Here is an 18,085-nt window from a genome sequence, read left to right on the forward strand (position 1 = left end):
TGTCAATGTTTGCAATACAGTATGTGCCTTTAACATGGAAATCCTAGAGGCCTAGACCTTCTATACCTGTTGCATGCGAAGATATTCCTCTTTTGTGGAAATATAGATCAATTGGTTATTTTTCGTTAATGTGCATGTATTTAGCCAGACATTTGATAAGCTAAGAAAAGGACTAGAATAATCTTTTGGCTAGGCCTATACAGTGAGTCCAAAGAATGACAGATGGCTTGTGGAATTTTTCAAAATGACCAGTCCAAAGGTTGTTTAATTATTACTCAACAAAGTGATAATGGTTGGACATTTCCATTCAATTGGAAATACTGAGTTATTTATATACATAGGCCTACTCATATACACACACACAAAACATTGTAAGAGAAAGGAAAAGTAAATAAAGTCTGATCATGTTGGAGATTCCAATTCATTTGGGTCTTTTCATATGAAAATGAAATCTGATCTAGTTTTGAAATATCAGTATGAGCACTTATGATGATGCTCTCAAATATTACTTAAAATAGTCACTTCATGACTTTAAGTGAACAGGAAGGAGATACATGTACTATTATATTTAAAAAGGATTCTTAAACATTTTATCAAGAGATTTCCATTTAACTTTGTATCAATATATTTTTGCAAGAATTGACCTATTGGCCCATATTCTGAAGTCTTGTTTAAGTAAGACCATTGTCCAAATCTGATACAATTATGGGAAGCCAACAAATGTCAAAATTAATTTTGTATGCTTCTTTTGTTGACTGGTGTTCTTTTAATAGTCCATAATTCTTTTATGGTGAAGTAAAAATACTTTATTCACCTTTTCCCAGATATTCATAAAGATATGTGTATCAAATGAATGGAATCACATAAATGACCCTGTGGTCTATTAAACCAGAGCCCAGAATTTCGGCAGTTTGGTTCAAACCATGGTCGTGTAAATTGGTGACTGCTTTAATACACATGTAACAGTGCATCTATATATCCAAGTAATGTTGTATTACCTGCGACCGTTTATTTTTAATGAGAGGTTTCTTATCTTAATTTGAAGTTTACAAATGATTTTCTTCAAACATTAGTTCAAAGAGTGCTAATATATTCAAACTTCCCAGATACTGACTACTCCCTCAAAATGGGTGACATTTAGTGTATTTACAGATTCACTTTTGAAAATTGATTATTATTCTACATGTACATGTATTTTTTTTTCATTACAGAGCCAGCAAAAATCAGCATATGGGAATTCAATGGAATTCAGCGCTTCGATTTGAACCGGCAATGTTAGATTTTGGTGAACAGTAAGTACCAGTATATACTCAAATAAATTTTGATTTTATTCCAATAATTGTATGTCTCAAATTATGCTAAAATCTTCACTTATACGATTTTTAAAACACTCAAAGACACTTTTTGTAATGAATGTATAAAGTAAAGATAACGGCCTGTTAAAACTATGTTTGAATATTCTGTGATAGTTAAATTTGCATTAATTTTGCAGCTAAACAACTGGAATAATTACTTCCTAATGTACTTGCATACAAAGTGAAAAAAAAAAACAGACTCCATAAAAAATATCTGTGTATTTCCTGACTTGAAGCCAAATTATATTCATAATTAAATATATGGGCGTATACATGTACAGTAGTGTGATATAATTACCCATTCTCTGACAATATAAGAGATTGAACATCTCTTCCTTCATATGAGGATATTGATAATGAAACTTTAATTGACTGCATGCTACCCTGGGTACTGCATCCCTGGGAACTTGGGAGATAAACCATAACTGAGCTCTATGGTTAATCATATTTTATTTTTTTCTACATTTCCGGTTCACAATTTCACAAGAATTTAAAGAAAACAACTTCAGATGTTGTCAGACTCTGTTAAGGGTTGTATTTCATCCAGTAGTTATATCAAATCCTGTCTGAGGTTATGTTACATGTCTATGTCTATCATATTTTTATGATCAGCGTAATTCATTTGGATAAAGAGACAAGATTGAAATGTGATGCATTCGGGCCTACTTTGTACAGTTTTGGTTTGTTTGTATTTGTACATTTATATGGAAATACATGCATAATGCTGAAAATCACAAAGTGGAAAAACTGTTTTTAATAGACTTGCCTTACTGAGAAAAATTATATGAAGAGGAAGTTTCGTGGTTGATATTGTTAATAATGAAAGTGTATTTGAGTTACTATGGTACCTGTATCGCTTTTATACCAATATCCTATGAATAAACCATCATCAGCTCACATAGTGGTCTCATCAGTGCATTAAAGGTAGCCTCGCTACATACTGTACTTCATGTCTGGGGTAGAGTCAGAATGTAGACCTGTATAAAGCCAAAGTGTGAGCCGAACATTGATAATTGCAACGTGTACATGCATATTGTATCCCCTACCAATGAATGGTGCATTTCATTCCAAGGTAAACTCACCATTGTATTACGAAATGCTTACAGTATTATTGCAATGTTGACGGCCACTTATACACAATCATGATATTGTAGATTTCACCTTGATATGGCAATTTTTTTTAATTGCCAGGCATACATGCACTAAATACCAAACAATCTAATACCACTCCTTTTTTGAGTGTCATTAAAGGACAAGTCCACCCCAACAAAAAATTGATTTGAATAAAAAGAGAAAAATCCAACAAGCATAACACTGAAAATTTTATCAAAATCGGATGTAAAATAAGACAGATATGACATTTTAAAGTTTCCCTTAATTTCACAAACATTTATATGCACATGCGAATGAGGAGACTGATGACGTCATCCACTCACTATTTCTTTTGTATTTTATTATATGAAATATGAAATATTCTAATTTTCTCATTGTCAAGTGAAACAGTGATTAATTCCTCCCTGAACATGTGGAATTAGCATTGTTTAATACTATATGATTCAGTCAAGTCGGTCCCTATGGTCAAATCAGTAAAAAATGAAATATTGTATAATTCAAACAATAAAAAACAGAAGAAATAGTGAGTGATGGACATCATCTACTGACTCATTTGCATGTCACCGAGTTGTGCATATCACTGTTTTGTGAAAAATAAACGAAACTTTAAAATGCCACAACTTTCTTATTTTAAATCCGACTTTGATGACATTTTCAGTGTTATGCTAGTTTGATTTTTCTCTATTTATTCAAATCAACATTTTGCTGGGGCGGACTTGACCTTTAAAATTGATGCTATAGTTACACTGTTGAAAGAACAAAAGCTATAATTACATTATTACCAAGGACATACCATCAGCCGGTTTGGAGTTGTTTTCATTGGTGTGAATGGCATATAATTATGTTGTTACTGTGCTCAGGAATCGTATGCACTTCTGTAAATGCTCTTCTGTGGTCCCATCCACACTTCATATTTAAATAAGACATTACAAATTAAAAAGAACATTTGATTTTCAAAATTATACAAACGAAACCTAATATAGAAAACTATTCAAATACTAGTACAGTTCTTATGTGGTTCATTTGTGTGGGTGTGCATTGTATATAGGATACTACTTGAACTCTGGTAATTGCTCTCCAGTATAACAGGCAATCGAGGGATAATGAGCTCTTTACCAATTTTGTTCCCGTTGAATACTGCCCATAATTTATGGTGGAGATAGACCATTGAGGGATAAAGAGAGAAATTATGAGATAAAGTCCATTTTGAAACTATAATTACATGTATACTTTGATAGTATTGTGTTGTGTATGTAGGTTTTCTTTCAAATTATCAGTTTTGCAGATACATGTATCAACCAAGGGTGTTTTAGCTTTATGCAATCCAATGTAGCACTGATTCTTTTCAAGACATATCAGCTATAGACTTATGATATTAAGACACATTCCACAGTACTTGTCTTCCTCAACATGTACTGTACATGTATGCTTATTTGGTATTTAAAAAAATACTATTAAAACTAGTTAACTTTAGAACAAGGAAGCTTCACCAGAAATTGGCAGACTCTGTATCTTGTTTATAAGTGGGTTTCATCAGGAAAGTACTTGGCCCGTGAAAAAGACAGAAAAACCAGTTTCGATGATTGAATATAAAATGAAAGCAGGCGTACTTGGTGATTTTTACAAGAAGTCTGCCTTCCTGCCACCTTCTGTCATACATGTAGTGAGCTCTTTGAGTGTTAATTGATCGCCAAATTAGTTTTAAAACATAAATGAGAAAAACAATTAAAAAATAGTTATTAAGAAAACAGGGCCTACTGCATTCCATGAGAAAAAAATGTTTTCTTGATTGAAGAATGTTGCTGTTGTCCCCCTTCTTGTACCAAGTTTGTATGTCTGTCCTTTATGTTCATCTTCCATGATTAAACAATAAAAATGTAATTACATGTACACTGTACATGTATGTGTACATGTACATGTAGATTTTCTGATGTTTTTGCCAGGACTATTATATCTTCACCCTTTAATTGGAAAGTCTCTTTTGAACCTGTGAATGTGTTATCTTTGTGGGTTGATACATGAGTCAAACGAAAACATGAAAGAAGAGATGAATATTGACAGACCAAACATGCAGTCATGTATGACTAGTCATCTTTTGACTAGAGGAGACTGAATAAACAATGAGGAAATCCCAGGAAATGTCTAGTAAGAACCGAAGAAGAGCTCTAAATGGCTTTGATAGCGCTTCTGTATATGGGTGTGGAAGGGAGGAACTACAAGTACATGTTTTTGTGAATTACTGACACTGATAACTTCAGAAAATGGAAACTTAATTATCAATATTGTGACCATTTAAATATTGTATAGATAATAACAGCATTTTAAATGTATGGATACATATGTATAAAAAACATGATCAGGGAGCTTTTCACAGTAACGAATAGTGATTTTCACTGACTATTTATTGTTGCTTGCATCTGATTTGATGAGAGCAAGCTACATGTAGTCAGTGAAAAGAACTAATGTATACTTTTCTTGAAAAGCTGCCCTGATGTCAACATCCTCTTTTAAAATTTGTATCTTGTATTAAAGAAGAACAAACACAGAAAATAACTAAACTATTCAAACTACCCAAAAGAATGATATTTTACTGTCTGTATGAGCTAATATTGTGATGATATTCATTAACGATTCATATTCTTCATATTAATGAGTTCAGCACATGCATTGCAGTATTGAAAGTGGTTATTTTGAATAAGAGATGCTTGATTCGCAAATGTTCATAATGAAAACCACATCTAAGATTTCAACTATATTTAATATGATCTTCCTGATAATAATTGATGTATATTTTTCTTTTGTTCTTTTATTTTTCAGTGCGGTGGGCATGCCAGAAATAAGAACAGTTAGGGTATTTAACCCACATCATGAAAACATGTTGCGAATGCTTTCCATCTCAGGAACAACACCACACTTTCATTGTTCATTTTTTCAAGAAAAGGTAAGAACAAAGGTTTTGATATCTTAAGTCAAAACTAAACTCATTACCCCAGCTATGCTAGGCTACTGATTCCTGTGCTCACCAGGATTACTTCCTGCTGGTAATCATTTACCTCACCTGGGTTGAGTGTAGCACATAGTGGATCATTTTCTTGCTGTAGGGAATCACGCCATGGCCGGGATTCGAACCCACAACCCTCTTGTGAAGTCCAGAGACAAGAACGTCCACTGGGCCACAACACTCCACAATGAATGTCTATGGCTATCACATACACCTTTCTGTAGAGAGTTCAAGGGAAGCATTTTACGGAACAAATGGTGATTTTCACCGAATATTGTTATAAGCTACCAAAATCCCTGTCTCTGATTGGCTCAGAGCAAAATTGTCAGTGAAAAAATCAGTGTGTCATGAAACACTGCTCAGATGTATGCAAGGACACTTTCCCTGTTTCGTTTGTGTACATCTACATGTATATGATAGATAATTTATCATAATTTCTTTCTTGACTTGGTAGAGGGGGGTGGGGGGGGGGGGAACTAGTCGTAAGTTTACTTTGTCAAAGAGGCTTTAAGACGGTTTGATTTTGAATTGGGGAAAGGTCATAGTTCTTCTGTTGTCTACAAGTCTGAGCTATGATCTGATATGGCTTGTTGCTCTCTTGAATCTAAAAAACACAACATAGCATGATGTCTTGGACACTGTCCTGGATAACTTCCTTATTCTTAGGGTAGGTGCTTCATAGTGATGTAATTTGACCTGGTTGAAGGCTGAGTCTATTCATATCTTATGATCGGGTGAAAACTTCCTAAATGCATTTTCTTGTTTGACTCATGAATGCATCTTAGCTTGACGAGAATGAGAAGTGATACATAGTTAATTCAACCTAGCAGGACTATGCGTGTTGTTTAATTTATGCTATGCTATCTAGGTCTGGGACCATGCCAAGTTACCACTTGATAAACAGACCAGAAAGGTAGTGTTTACATGTAGTTGTAGGATCTCTGTCTAATTTCAGATGCATGTCGCTTGCTATCTGTAATAGGTTGAGGAAGTAGATTTTAATCCGGAAGTTGGCTTCTCTTCCCTTGATTCTCAACCCCCCCCCCTCCGCAGCCATGAACCTGTAAATGATCTTAAGTAGAAGTACATGTATACAGAGGTCGAGAAGAGATGTTTCCTTTTCGAGTCATGTCAAACTCAAATAGGAAATGGGAAACTTGCTGATCATGCAATGCAAATAAACATTCGTAATACTAGTGAATTATGTCCAATAAATTGGAACTTTGAAATTTCTAGGTCCTTTTAATAACACAAAGATTTTCAATCAGTAGCTTAATTGCAATGGCAAATAAGGATCGTTTTTGCATGCGAGTTTTGTTCGAAACACTGACAAGAAACAAAACCATGAATATTATGATTCATCCAGTAGAGTTATTACTGATTACTGACTAGGAACCATTCAGGAGTGTTCTTTCATGGCAAAGCTTTTGTAACAGGGCCGTGGCACAAATTGAACCCCAGACTTTTATAGTCAGGTGCCTTTTATAATGGACCACTTAGCCATGACACTGACACCTTCATCTTCAGTTGGTCACTGATGAGATGGGTTTATTGATTCATATCAAGTTAAGAAAACGTAGTACGTATTGCATGGACTTACATGTACAACAAGACTCTCATCTCTCATTGCTCTTTGTATCATGTGGCTAAAGTTCACTGGAATTCTTTGATAATGTGTTTTTTTATTTCTGTGTCAATATGTCTGTCAAAGTACCTGATCTACATCACCATGCATGGCTGTGCAAAGTCCAGTTCTATAAAAAGATTTTGATTGTTTTATTGTGCAATATAAAGAAAATTTTATTACACTATCTACAAATGTATTTTAAAATTATAAATCATTTGAATCAGCATAAAGCTTGTTTAAGAAACATGATAAACCAAAATTTGATAAAGTTTCATTTTCAAGTGTTTGAGCCACAACACTTCTTATTGATCTCTTGAATTTCTTGAATATTTAATGATCATAGATAACATGCCGAGTGCATTAGAAACATCTGTTATTGGACAGATAATACTTAGTCCTTCATATGTGACCATGTTTGATAATTCTCAATGTTATCAATTGTTGACCTACATGAATAAGCTTAACTACATCTCAAGGTAACAAAGGATGAATCGTTTTCATGATCAGTTCCCTTTTATCTATTTACAAGAGGGGCAGAGGACGAAAATGTTTAAAATCTGAATGGGATTTTACAGTGTGTCTCAGAAAAAAGGAAACTGTTTTAAAATGTTTAAGATCTGAATGGGATTTTATAGTGTGTCTCAGAAAAAGGGAAACTGGGAATTTGGTTATTTTTTTAGCATAGGCAAATGATATATTTTAATTACAGATTACAGTGTATGTTGTCATCAACATTCTTTTTTTCTTCTTTATAGAAGACACATGTACCTAGAAAAAGGAAAAGCTCACTCAGATGACTAAGAACAGATTAAAATTACATTGTCAAAATCAGGTTGTACAGACAAATTGATCAAGATTTGTTTAGGACAGGGCAAACATGCACAAGAAAGGGATGGCTCATCAGTATTTTATTTTTATTTATTTTATTTTCCTCTCTAAAGAGATGATGTTCTGTGCATATCGTTTTTGACAGGCCACAGTTATGTCTTAATTTTTATTGCATTCACCAAGAATAGGGTTGGAAATCAAAGGAAAGAATTCAGTCTCACAGAATATTAATTGGTATTTGATTTGTAATAAAAAATGTTTGATGATTTTGTTAACTATCTCTGAAAATGGGTTTCATTTTTTCTTGGACGCAATGTATATTGATGTTTGAAAACAATCTACTAGTGTTATGGAAGTGCATTTATCCATAAATAAATAAGCTACCAATCTTGGCGGTAGTACATGTAGATCAGCTCAGAGCCAGGGAAGATCGTATGCATATTTCATTAGTGCAGGCAGTTGCGCGTAATATCAGAATGGTATTGAACACCCATTAAATCAGGAGAATTAGCCTGCAATGCCATGAGGGATTGCTTCGTGCAGAGCTCTGCCTATAAAGCAGACTAGAGGGAAAAGAAACTAATAATCTGATTGTTATGTATGATTCATACTAGAGCTCTCCCCTCTTGTTTGTTGTGTGACTACAATTCATAGAGTAGACTTTGTACATTATTGAGAACTATTCGTGCAAATCAAAATATATCTGAATTTGTTTTTTGTTGGTGTGTGTGTGTGTGTGTAACTGTGCATACATGGGGGTGTGTGTCTACAGAGTGTGGGCAAACGTGGGGCAGTGTGTTTTGTTTGCGTGAGCGTGAAAACCGCTTGCTCTATGTTGAAACCACTGTGTGTGTTTACATGTATTATCTATTGTTTGGTGGTATGGAGGAAATTTGGATGGTTTCAGCAATTTTGACAAGGGTATTGTAATGAAGAAACGTTCTCAAAATCCTATAAATCATGGAAATACATGTAGGTTAGCAATAATAAAATATATGATGCAATGGGCCCTTTTATAGCTTTCAATATAATTGACATTTTGCGATTGATTGGTACATTGTATAGTGTATGGAGGTCTGTAAAGGGTATTTTGCTTTCTTCTGGTCTTCAACTTTTCCCCTTTTGGAAATCTTTTCTCAACCAGTCACTTCTGTATCAAATCCATTGTGACACAGGCTTTGTGTTTACTCTAGTCCTTAGTTACACGTTTCTCTTTTAAAGTCATAACCTTGATACTAAGTAGTTTGTCTTCCTAAAAAGGAAGAATGGTTGTTTAGATAATGTGAGTTGATTTGAATTGAATTGTATTGACTGGATGTCAATGGATATATACAGTCTTTGATTCAGAGAAGAGGAGGAAAAGGTGGATATGGTTTGCAGAATCCGTCCAGGATAAATTAGCTTCCACTTCCTCTTCCTTTTCATCCTATTTGCTTTTAATTTCTGTGAATAGTAAATAAATGATAGTTAACCTTTTCTTAGAAAAAGTATTCCAGATCTCCTGCGTGGTTATATATATTTATATTTTTACTATTTTGATGGTATGGTGGAATGATAATTATTAAGATGTGATTTAATGTAGAAAATTAAACATGAGATTTTATCATGGAAATAAATGGGATATAAAATATAAAAGTGATTTACCAAATCAACAATCTGATCAGTGTGCTGATGAAAGAAGCATCCCCCCAAGTACAAAGTTTTAGCTGTTTGTGGTAAACAGAGTGTAAGATGTTTTTCTTTATGGGACAGTTTAAGTCGAGTTGATTATAGTACATGTATGTAGTCATGCCTCATTTCTCAACTCATATTAACATTGACTCAGCATGACTAATGCCTTGCATGGGAAAAATATATGTGACAAAACTGCACATATTGTACATGTTATTAAGATACATGTACTTGTACATACATGTATCTACTCTTTGTTGTAATAGGGAGAGTCCAGATGTTCAATGATGATTATACCTACATCGTTTATAAATGAAAGCTACATGTACTTATATTGTATCATGATCTCTGACACCGTTCTCACTACCTTTCTAAAACTAGTTTAGTGGAAACTAGTTAACGCGTAATGAGAACGGTCAAAGCGGTCTTGGAAGCGAACTTCCAAATCGGTTCAGAAACCACCTCGTGATGTAGTTTTGAAGATGGCTTTGCCTTGTTAAACTGGATTTAGCGTGAGGATACAACCGTTCTTCGGTATTAAAGCGATCTTTGCACTGGGTGTCATTTCGCGCGAAACATGTGACCCCCACTGAGAGCGTTCCCATAGGTTTCCTGAACCGATTTTCCAGTATTAGTTTTAGAAAGTGTAATGAGAACGGTATCTGTCTCTCTCCTTGTTTTTATGATGAAGATACTCTACATGTAGATGTAGACACACATGTGAGCAGGTGGAATGTTTCTTTCTTGAATTACATGTATATTTGATGTTTAGTAGGTCATTTCAGTGTGAGTTCATGGAGACTGATTATTATGATTTCAAGAATACTATTAAAAGCTGTTGTTGGTTTTCTTTGAATTGTACAGCAGCCACACATACAAACACATAAACAATGCATCCATTTTCTTCACAAGTAATATGGACGGTCCTGTGAAATCTCAAATTAAACCATAGTCATTGTTCTTATGTCTTTTTCTTAGGTTTTACCACCAGATGGGAATACTACGTTTGATGTAGTCTTTTTAGCCAGATTGCCTGGAAATGTAGAAAACACAATTTTTATTCGCACAAGTGCTGGTACAACACCGTATCAGGTGAGAAAAGAAAGAAAAATACAGTAAACTATCTCTTTTTTATCATAAAAAGATTCCTAGATAAGATTAGGTCCTCAAAAGATTGAAATATGGAAGAACTGTCTCAGAGTGATTAAAGAAAGTTGATTAATGCTCATAAGAATTTGTCTTTAATACATGCTATTTCAAGAATTGAATTGGTACAACATTTTAAGAATGCTTGTTGTTTTCAATGAAGAGATAGAGTAGATGACTGTTAGATAGTTTCAAATATGCAAAGACATCTTTTTGAAAGCCATTGTTCATGGAATATGTATTTTTAAAACCATTCATTTTTTCCTGGGTGTTTGGCGAAGATGAAGATTGAAATATAGAGGAAACTGTCCCATAGTAATTGTTTATGGTTGATTAATGCTCCTAAGAAGCTACATGTATTACATGAGGTGTTGAATTGCTATAACAGTTGAACAGTGTGAATAAGAGAAGACGTCAGTTTGTTCTATCTATTTTTGAAATCAATCATTAAATAACTATTTTAAAACCTTCATTGTCTTAGGTGTTTGGCACAGGTGTACCCAATCCATATCGATTGCGTCCGTTCTTGGGCGCAAGAGTCCCTCTCAACAGCAGCTTTTCACCTTTAATAAAAATGCACAACCCTTTTAGCTCAGGTCTCATGGTAAGTAATTGATGTTTTTTATGTTTTGGTTAATGCTGGGAATACTTTTGCTAACCAAATTTTATTAGTACTTTGGTTGTAAAGAGAAAATATTTTTTTTGTAAAGCCCTATGTAAAATTTTCTAGACAAAGACTTTGTTGCAGTATGCAAAAATTGTGAAGCAAATCATGATGCAATACAAGGAAAATTATTCCCTGAAATCCATAACAGTATTGGTCATTTTAACTTTATGACTGTGTATGTCCTCAAACTGGTCTGGTGCGGATGATTGCAAATCAAATAAAATGTGCTATAACGGTGAAGTTATTGTTGTTTACATTCATTCTGCCAAACAGACAGGGTCTGATATTAAATTTTTGTTCAATTTCAAATTTGATGTGCTTTGGACATAATATTTAGTGAAGTTAGAATTGATATAACATTGGAAGGCATTTTATTTCATCCATTTAGAATAATCTTTTCTCCCTAACAAATTATTTCCTTGATTACATATAAGGAAATGTTACAAAATATGTCCGTATTGTTTATTAAAGTTTTAAATGAAGTATATCTGTTTTGGATCACTTTTTTCACAGGTTACGGAAATGTACAGTAGCGGAGGAGACTTGCATCTTGAGTTACCATCAGGTTCACAGGAAGCACCCAGAAATCAGTGGGTAGGTTATCCAGGATAGTAGTTCTTTTATCAAGGGTAGTGGGTAAGTCATTTCATCCAGGGTAGTGGGTAAGTCCATAGATCCAGTGTAGTGAGTAAGTCCTTAGATCCAGGGTAGTGAGTAAGTCTTTAGATCCAGGGTAGTAGGTAAGTCCTTAGATCCAGTGTAGTGAGTAAGTCTTTAGATCCAGGATAGTGAGTAAGTCTTTAGATCAAGGATAGTGAGTAAGTCTTTAGATCCAGGGTAGTAGGTAAGTCCTTAGATCCAGGGTAGCGGGTAAGTCCTTAGATCCAGGGTCGTGGGTAAGTCCTTAGATCCAGGGTAGTGGGTAAGTCCTTAAATCCAGGGCAGCAGGTAAGTCCTTAGATCCAGGGTAGCGGGTAAGTCCTTAGATCCAGGATAGTGGGCTAGTCCTTAGATCCAGGGTAGTAGGTAAGTCCTTAGATCCAGGGTAGTGGGTAAGTCCTTAGATCCAGGGTAGTGGGTAAGTCCTTAGATCCAGGGTAGTAGGTAAGTCCTTAGATCCAGGGTAGTAGGTAAGTCCATAGATCCAGGGGAGTGAGTAAGTCCTTAGATCCAGGGTAGTGGGTAAGTCCATAGATCCAGGGTAGTGGATAAGTCCTTAGATCCAGGGTAGTAGTAGGTAAGTCCATAGATCCAGGATAGTGGGTAAGTCCTTAGATCCAGGAGAGTGGGTACATGTAGGTCCATAGATCCAGGGTAGTGGGTAAGTATGATCCAAGGTAGTGGGTAATCCCTTTCATCCATGGTAGTGGGTAAATTCTTCATCTAGGGTTGCAGATAAGTCCTTAGATCCAGTTAAGCTTCCGGTTGTCAAGAATAACTTTTGTTTAAAACATAGTTATGTGGTCTATTGGTACAGATCTAACTTTTTTTACTGAAATAAAGGTATATTAATGAAATCATACTATATCTTTTTTCCAATAGTTCTTCAACATAAGTGATTGCTGGTATCTAATGCTCTGATTTTATTCTTTTGCAGGAGATAGCACCATACCAGACAAAGTCTGTGATGAGGGCTAGTTTTGTGGGTCGGACCGAAAACAACCATACGGCATTCATCCGTATCAGGACCAACCGTACAACACATAAACAAGGCCCTCTAGAGGCAGAAGAGGGAGAGTTTCTCATGCTACCTGTAGAAGTTGAAGTTTCATCAGGTAAGGAAATACATAAAATGTCTTTGTAAGCCCTATTGATCAAATGATTAGTGAATAGTCGTCGTCCTTCATGATCAAGGAAATTTGAACTCAGATGAATTTTATTTGTTGAGGTGGGCTTATCATTCATGATAAAAAAAAATTCCCTGATATAATTTCTTGATTAGTGAACATAAATTGAAGTGAAAGTAGTGCTCTAGACCTTCATTTTTAGGAGCGCGATCGCACCAGCGCTCCTACGACGCTTCTACAAAAAAATAAGAACAAAATATCCCGCTCCTTAAAGGACAAGTCTACCCCAACAAAAAGTTTATTTGAATAAAAAGAGAAAAAAAATCCAACAAGCATAACACTGAAAATTTCATCTAAATCGGATGTAAAATGAAAAAGATATGTCATTTTAAAGTTTCGCTTCATTTCATAAAACAGTTACATGCACATACTGGCTGGTATGCAAATGACGAGACCGATGACGTCATCCACTCACTATTTCCTTTGTATTTTATTATATGAAATATGAAATATTCTAATTTTCTCATTGTCAAGTGAAACGACGATGATTCCTCCCAGAACATGTGGAATCAGCATTGTTTAATACTATATGGTTCAGTCAAGAAGGTCCTTATTGTTAAAGTTGTAACAAAAAATGATTATATAATTCAAACAATAAAAAAACAAAAGAAATAGTGAGTGATGGACATCATCGACTGACTCATTTGCATGTCACTGAGTTGTGCATATCACTGTTTTGTGAAAAATAAGCGAAAATTCAAAATGTCATAACTTTCTGATTTTACACCTGATTTTGATGAAATTTTCAGCAATATGCTGGTTTCATTTTCTCTATTTATTCAAATCAACATTTTCCTGGGGTGGACTTGACCTTTAAAAAAAAAACCTTCACCATAGGTTGCTGAAATTTCTTATTTTGAAGAAAAATTAAGAATATTCACCTCTTTCCTGACTCTGATTTATGATGTTAAACTCGGTAAATATTGCAGTCCAAGTGACCAAGTGTAAAATGATCAATAACGATCAAAACGATTGTTTTCAATTAATGTTGCAACACCATGAAAGTCTACATGTGGGACTACAATATTTACCAATTGTAATATCAATCAGAGTCAAGAAAGAGCTGAATATTCTTCATTTTTTCGGTAGTTTCCAACTAACTCAAAATAATTTCAAGGAATTATGGAAAATAGTTGCCTATTTCATGAATATAAAGATGTAAAATGTGAAATTTCAGCAACTTTTGGTTTTTTTTAATTTTTTTAAAGGAACGCGATATTTTGTTATTTTTTTGTAGTTTCCAACTAAATCAAAATAATTTCAAGGAATTATGGAAAATAGATGGCCATTTCATGGATTTAAAGATGTAAAATGTGAAATGTTAGCAATTTAAAAGGAGCGCGGTATTTTGTAAAAGTAATGACTCAATTGAGCTCCTCGGAAAAATAAGGAGAGCGATTTATTGAACTCCACGAAATTATAAACATGAAGGACTGGTGCTCCCCATAGTCCGTTTACTTTGGCTTGATTTTCTTAAGATAAGCTGGAGATTAAATCTCACTGCTTTGCCAACAGTGCTCTGAGAAATGGCACCTACACATTTTGAGAGATAAAGTAATCTTGAAAATGTTTTAAAATGTGCTATTCTATATTGAGAGTGCCGTTTGTTCTCACCACAGCTTCACCTTTACAGAAATAGTTGGCACACAATGGTGGCTGGCCTTTGATTTTTGCGAAAGTGTTAATTGCCATTCTTTAATGTTCAATTTTGTTGAGTCTTGTTACAATGGCAGGAAACTTAATGGTAAATGTACCAAAGTAGTAACTATTCATGCATCATTGCTCCGGTTTCTTGACTAGCTTTATGACGATCTGTTATTGCCATAATTTAATATGGCTTCTTTCATTTACTTCAAGCCTCCATTTAATTACACTGAAAAAAAAATTAATGAAAAAATTACTACAGTTGAACAATGGTTAATGGAAATACATGTATGTTCCAAGTTTATATTCATATCTCTGCCATGCATACGTACAAATATATGTAACTTTATTTTTCTATTTCATTATATTTTCATCAATAGTTTTAAGTTGATAGAATTCATTGAAAATTCAATGAAAAACGAACATCTATTCAAGAAAAAATAGAGAGGATACAGCAAGAAGGACAAATATAAAATGTCAGCTGAAGTGGAAACCTTCAGAAGTTACCTAGTATTGAAGCTGTTATACAAAATAAAACATTTGAAAAGAAAATAACTCTAAGCCTTACTGTCAGTGATCAAGAGTTTCATTGAGCAAATATTATTAGGCCTGACTTGAAACGGATATTTCAATATTCGGATACCCGACACTGAAAACCGGACGGCGGACGGGTATCCGAAATTTTACCCTGAAATATAAAAAATAATATCCATTTGCACAATATTTGAGTTATATTTGAGTTTTGAACCTATCCAATGATGGCGAGAGTCAGCGTGCGCTAATTAAAATATTTCTGAAAACCATGAAATTACGAGAAGCTGAATATTTTTGGTTGAATCTGTTTTGCAATCGGATTTGACTAATGTGAGTTAGCGTGAGGCTACGGCTACAAATATAGATCGTATGGCTGTAAGCTATTAGTAAATGACTATTATTTGAGATATACAAGTCGGGCCTAGTTATGATCCCATTTCATGGATGCGAGAGTATGTGTGTTTATTTTTTAGTTCCGATCGAATGAAATAAGATGCAATGAATTTGACCAAGGCGAATGTAAGGGCGAGTCTACTATTACTAAAAGTCTAAAACCAGACAGGCCTACATCATTCAGCTCACGCACGTGCTGTCCTGTCTGGACGTGTCTGGAGTGAATCGTCCGATATAAATTTGGTCACATTACACTCGCTACACCTTCAAATGGGATCGTACTTGGAATATTTTCATTTTTATGTCGGGTTTCTCCCCATTCCCCAAATTATAGCCAAGCTTCTCATTTCTCAACTTCTGAAACATAATCACACTTCTAACAAAGATTCAAGACAAGATTTAATCACAGTAACAGTAACTAATCACTTACATTCATCACCAGTAAGTTTGACTGCAAAACACGTCGATTCACAACCGACCACATACTTGGCGGGCGCATATCATAAACCTTTCTGGCACGATACCGCCTTTTAAGTATTGTTGTTTACGTGATGGATATCAAAATTTATAGTGGATATGCCATTTAAACTGAAATAAAGGAAAATGGGTGTTTTGTAATTTATATATTAAATATTCATGAAAGAGATTTTCAATTGACAATTATCATTCTTTCATAATTCTCATCATCATTCATCGCTATCATCTTCACCAATCTTGATAATCATTTAAAATCATTTTCACTAGCCATCACTCATCATCATCGTCATTCATTTCAGTTTCACTCTCATTATCATTCATCACAAAGTCCGCCATTATCATAATCACCAGTAAATCAGTATCATAATAATTGACAGTACACATTAAAACAGAAGTCGAAATGAAATTGTGTTGGTGAGCTGAACAGATGCCTCGATTAACAGGCATGTTTAAATTTATTTCTAGGTCAACTTGCCAGTCAAGGATATTTTGATAGGAGGGAAATACGTTCTCAAGTTTTCCTCCACACTTTTAACTTAAAAATAACGCTGTTTAAATGTTTAATCTACTTTAATGATTTAATCCCTTCATTCTAACAACTATCGTTTAAAGTTTGATATACGATGAGTTACGCATTTGAAATCATCAAAACATAAGACGGGAAAGAAAAACAATCTTAAGCGACACCATAGTAAAATCGCCATCGTTGTCAGAACGGAACTTTACTCCATTCACGGACGGTCATGCTCCAAAACTGATATAAGGTCATGTTTCAAAACTGATATAAAAACGATGGTTTTCGGCGGGAATATATTACCGAAGAAGATTAATTGATATTGGTGATTATATTGGGGACTAAAACTTACAAATTTTGTTGGTGAGTCTTACTAAATTTATTGAGTTTTTGTGACAGGAAAGTGGTGAATCAGTGTCCACGGATACCCGAACCCGAAAAATGAAAACCGTTATCCGTCCACACGGGCGGAAACAGTTCGGATATCCGTTTGGTGGCAGCACTAAATATTATCCTCTAAAATCTCCTATTTTCCCCAGCCAAATATGTTTTCACCATTGTTTCTTAAGTCTACTACTCGGTTTAGTTGTACATTTTGCCAGGGAATGCTACAGGTATACTGCCGTGACACAAGGAAGCAACTCTGTGAAATGAATTTCGTAAAAAGTGAGGAAAATGTGACTTTGTTTTATGTGAAAATATTACATCACACATTATATTAAAGAGTTACTTGCTTTTGAAATGTTTATATTAAAAAAATAAGAATAATACTGCTTTCATATAGCGCTTAATACATTGGAATGACGTCACTAAGCGCTTTACAGATATATTATTAGGTGTTATGTGACTCCATTTAATAGCATGGTGTAGAACATACAGAAAATATCCCAAATAAAAGAAAAAAGTTGGTTTTGAAATGAATGAGAGTTGCTTCCTTTTGTCACTGGAGGGTAGTATAGGATGTATGTATTAGTGCTATCATATCCATTGCCATGCCTACATACCAGGGGAATAGAAAACATGTGCTTCATATTTATGTATGTTTTTAATGATCAAGCCTTTTTATCAGCACCATCAAGCTAGAATACTGGAGCCAATATTCTATCTTCATGCTGGAGTATCTGTATACAGATGAAAGACAACTTCAAATTAAAAAAAGAAAGAAAGGTGTCCAACCCTGGGTTTGATGATGTTTTTCTTTAGTTTTTTTTTTCCTGTCCAAAATTAAAGAGAAAATATTGATTCTGTTTCTGCTATAAATCATTTTT

General features: G+C 34.4%; 1 protein-coding gene across 1 annotated transcript in view; it reads left to right on the forward strand.

Moving 5' to 3' along the window:
- The first annotated feature begins 1,215 nt into the window (after positions 1-1,215).
- LOC129260775 (transmembrane protein 131-like) overlaps positions 1,216-18,085 on the forward strand; it is a 45,025-nt gene continuing 28,155 nt past the window's right edge. Inside the window, exons 1-6 of the mRNA XM_054898742.2 lie at positions 1,216-1,292; positions 5,286-5,409; positions 10,574-10,687; positions 11,223-11,345; positions 11,922-12,002; positions 13,006-13,183. Coding sequence (XP_054754717.2) covers positions 1,231-1,292; positions 5,286-5,409; positions 10,574-10,687; positions 11,223-11,345; positions 11,922-12,002; positions 13,006-13,183 — 682 coding nt within the window. The 5' untranslated portion in view covers positions 1,216-1,230. The remainder of the gene's footprint in view (positions 1,293-5,285; positions 5,410-10,573; positions 10,688-11,222; positions 11,346-11,921; positions 12,003-13,005; positions 13,184-18,085) is intronic.

The sequence above is a fragment of the Lytechinus pictus genome, unplaced genomic scaffold, assembly GCF_037042905.1.
Source record: "Lytechinus pictus isolate F3 Inbred unplaced genomic scaffold, Lp3.0 scaffold_19, whole genome shotgun sequence".
NCBI classification, from domain to species: domain Eukaryota; kingdom Metazoa; phylum Echinodermata; class Echinoidea; order Temnopleuroida; family Toxopneustidae; genus Lytechinus; species Lytechinus pictus.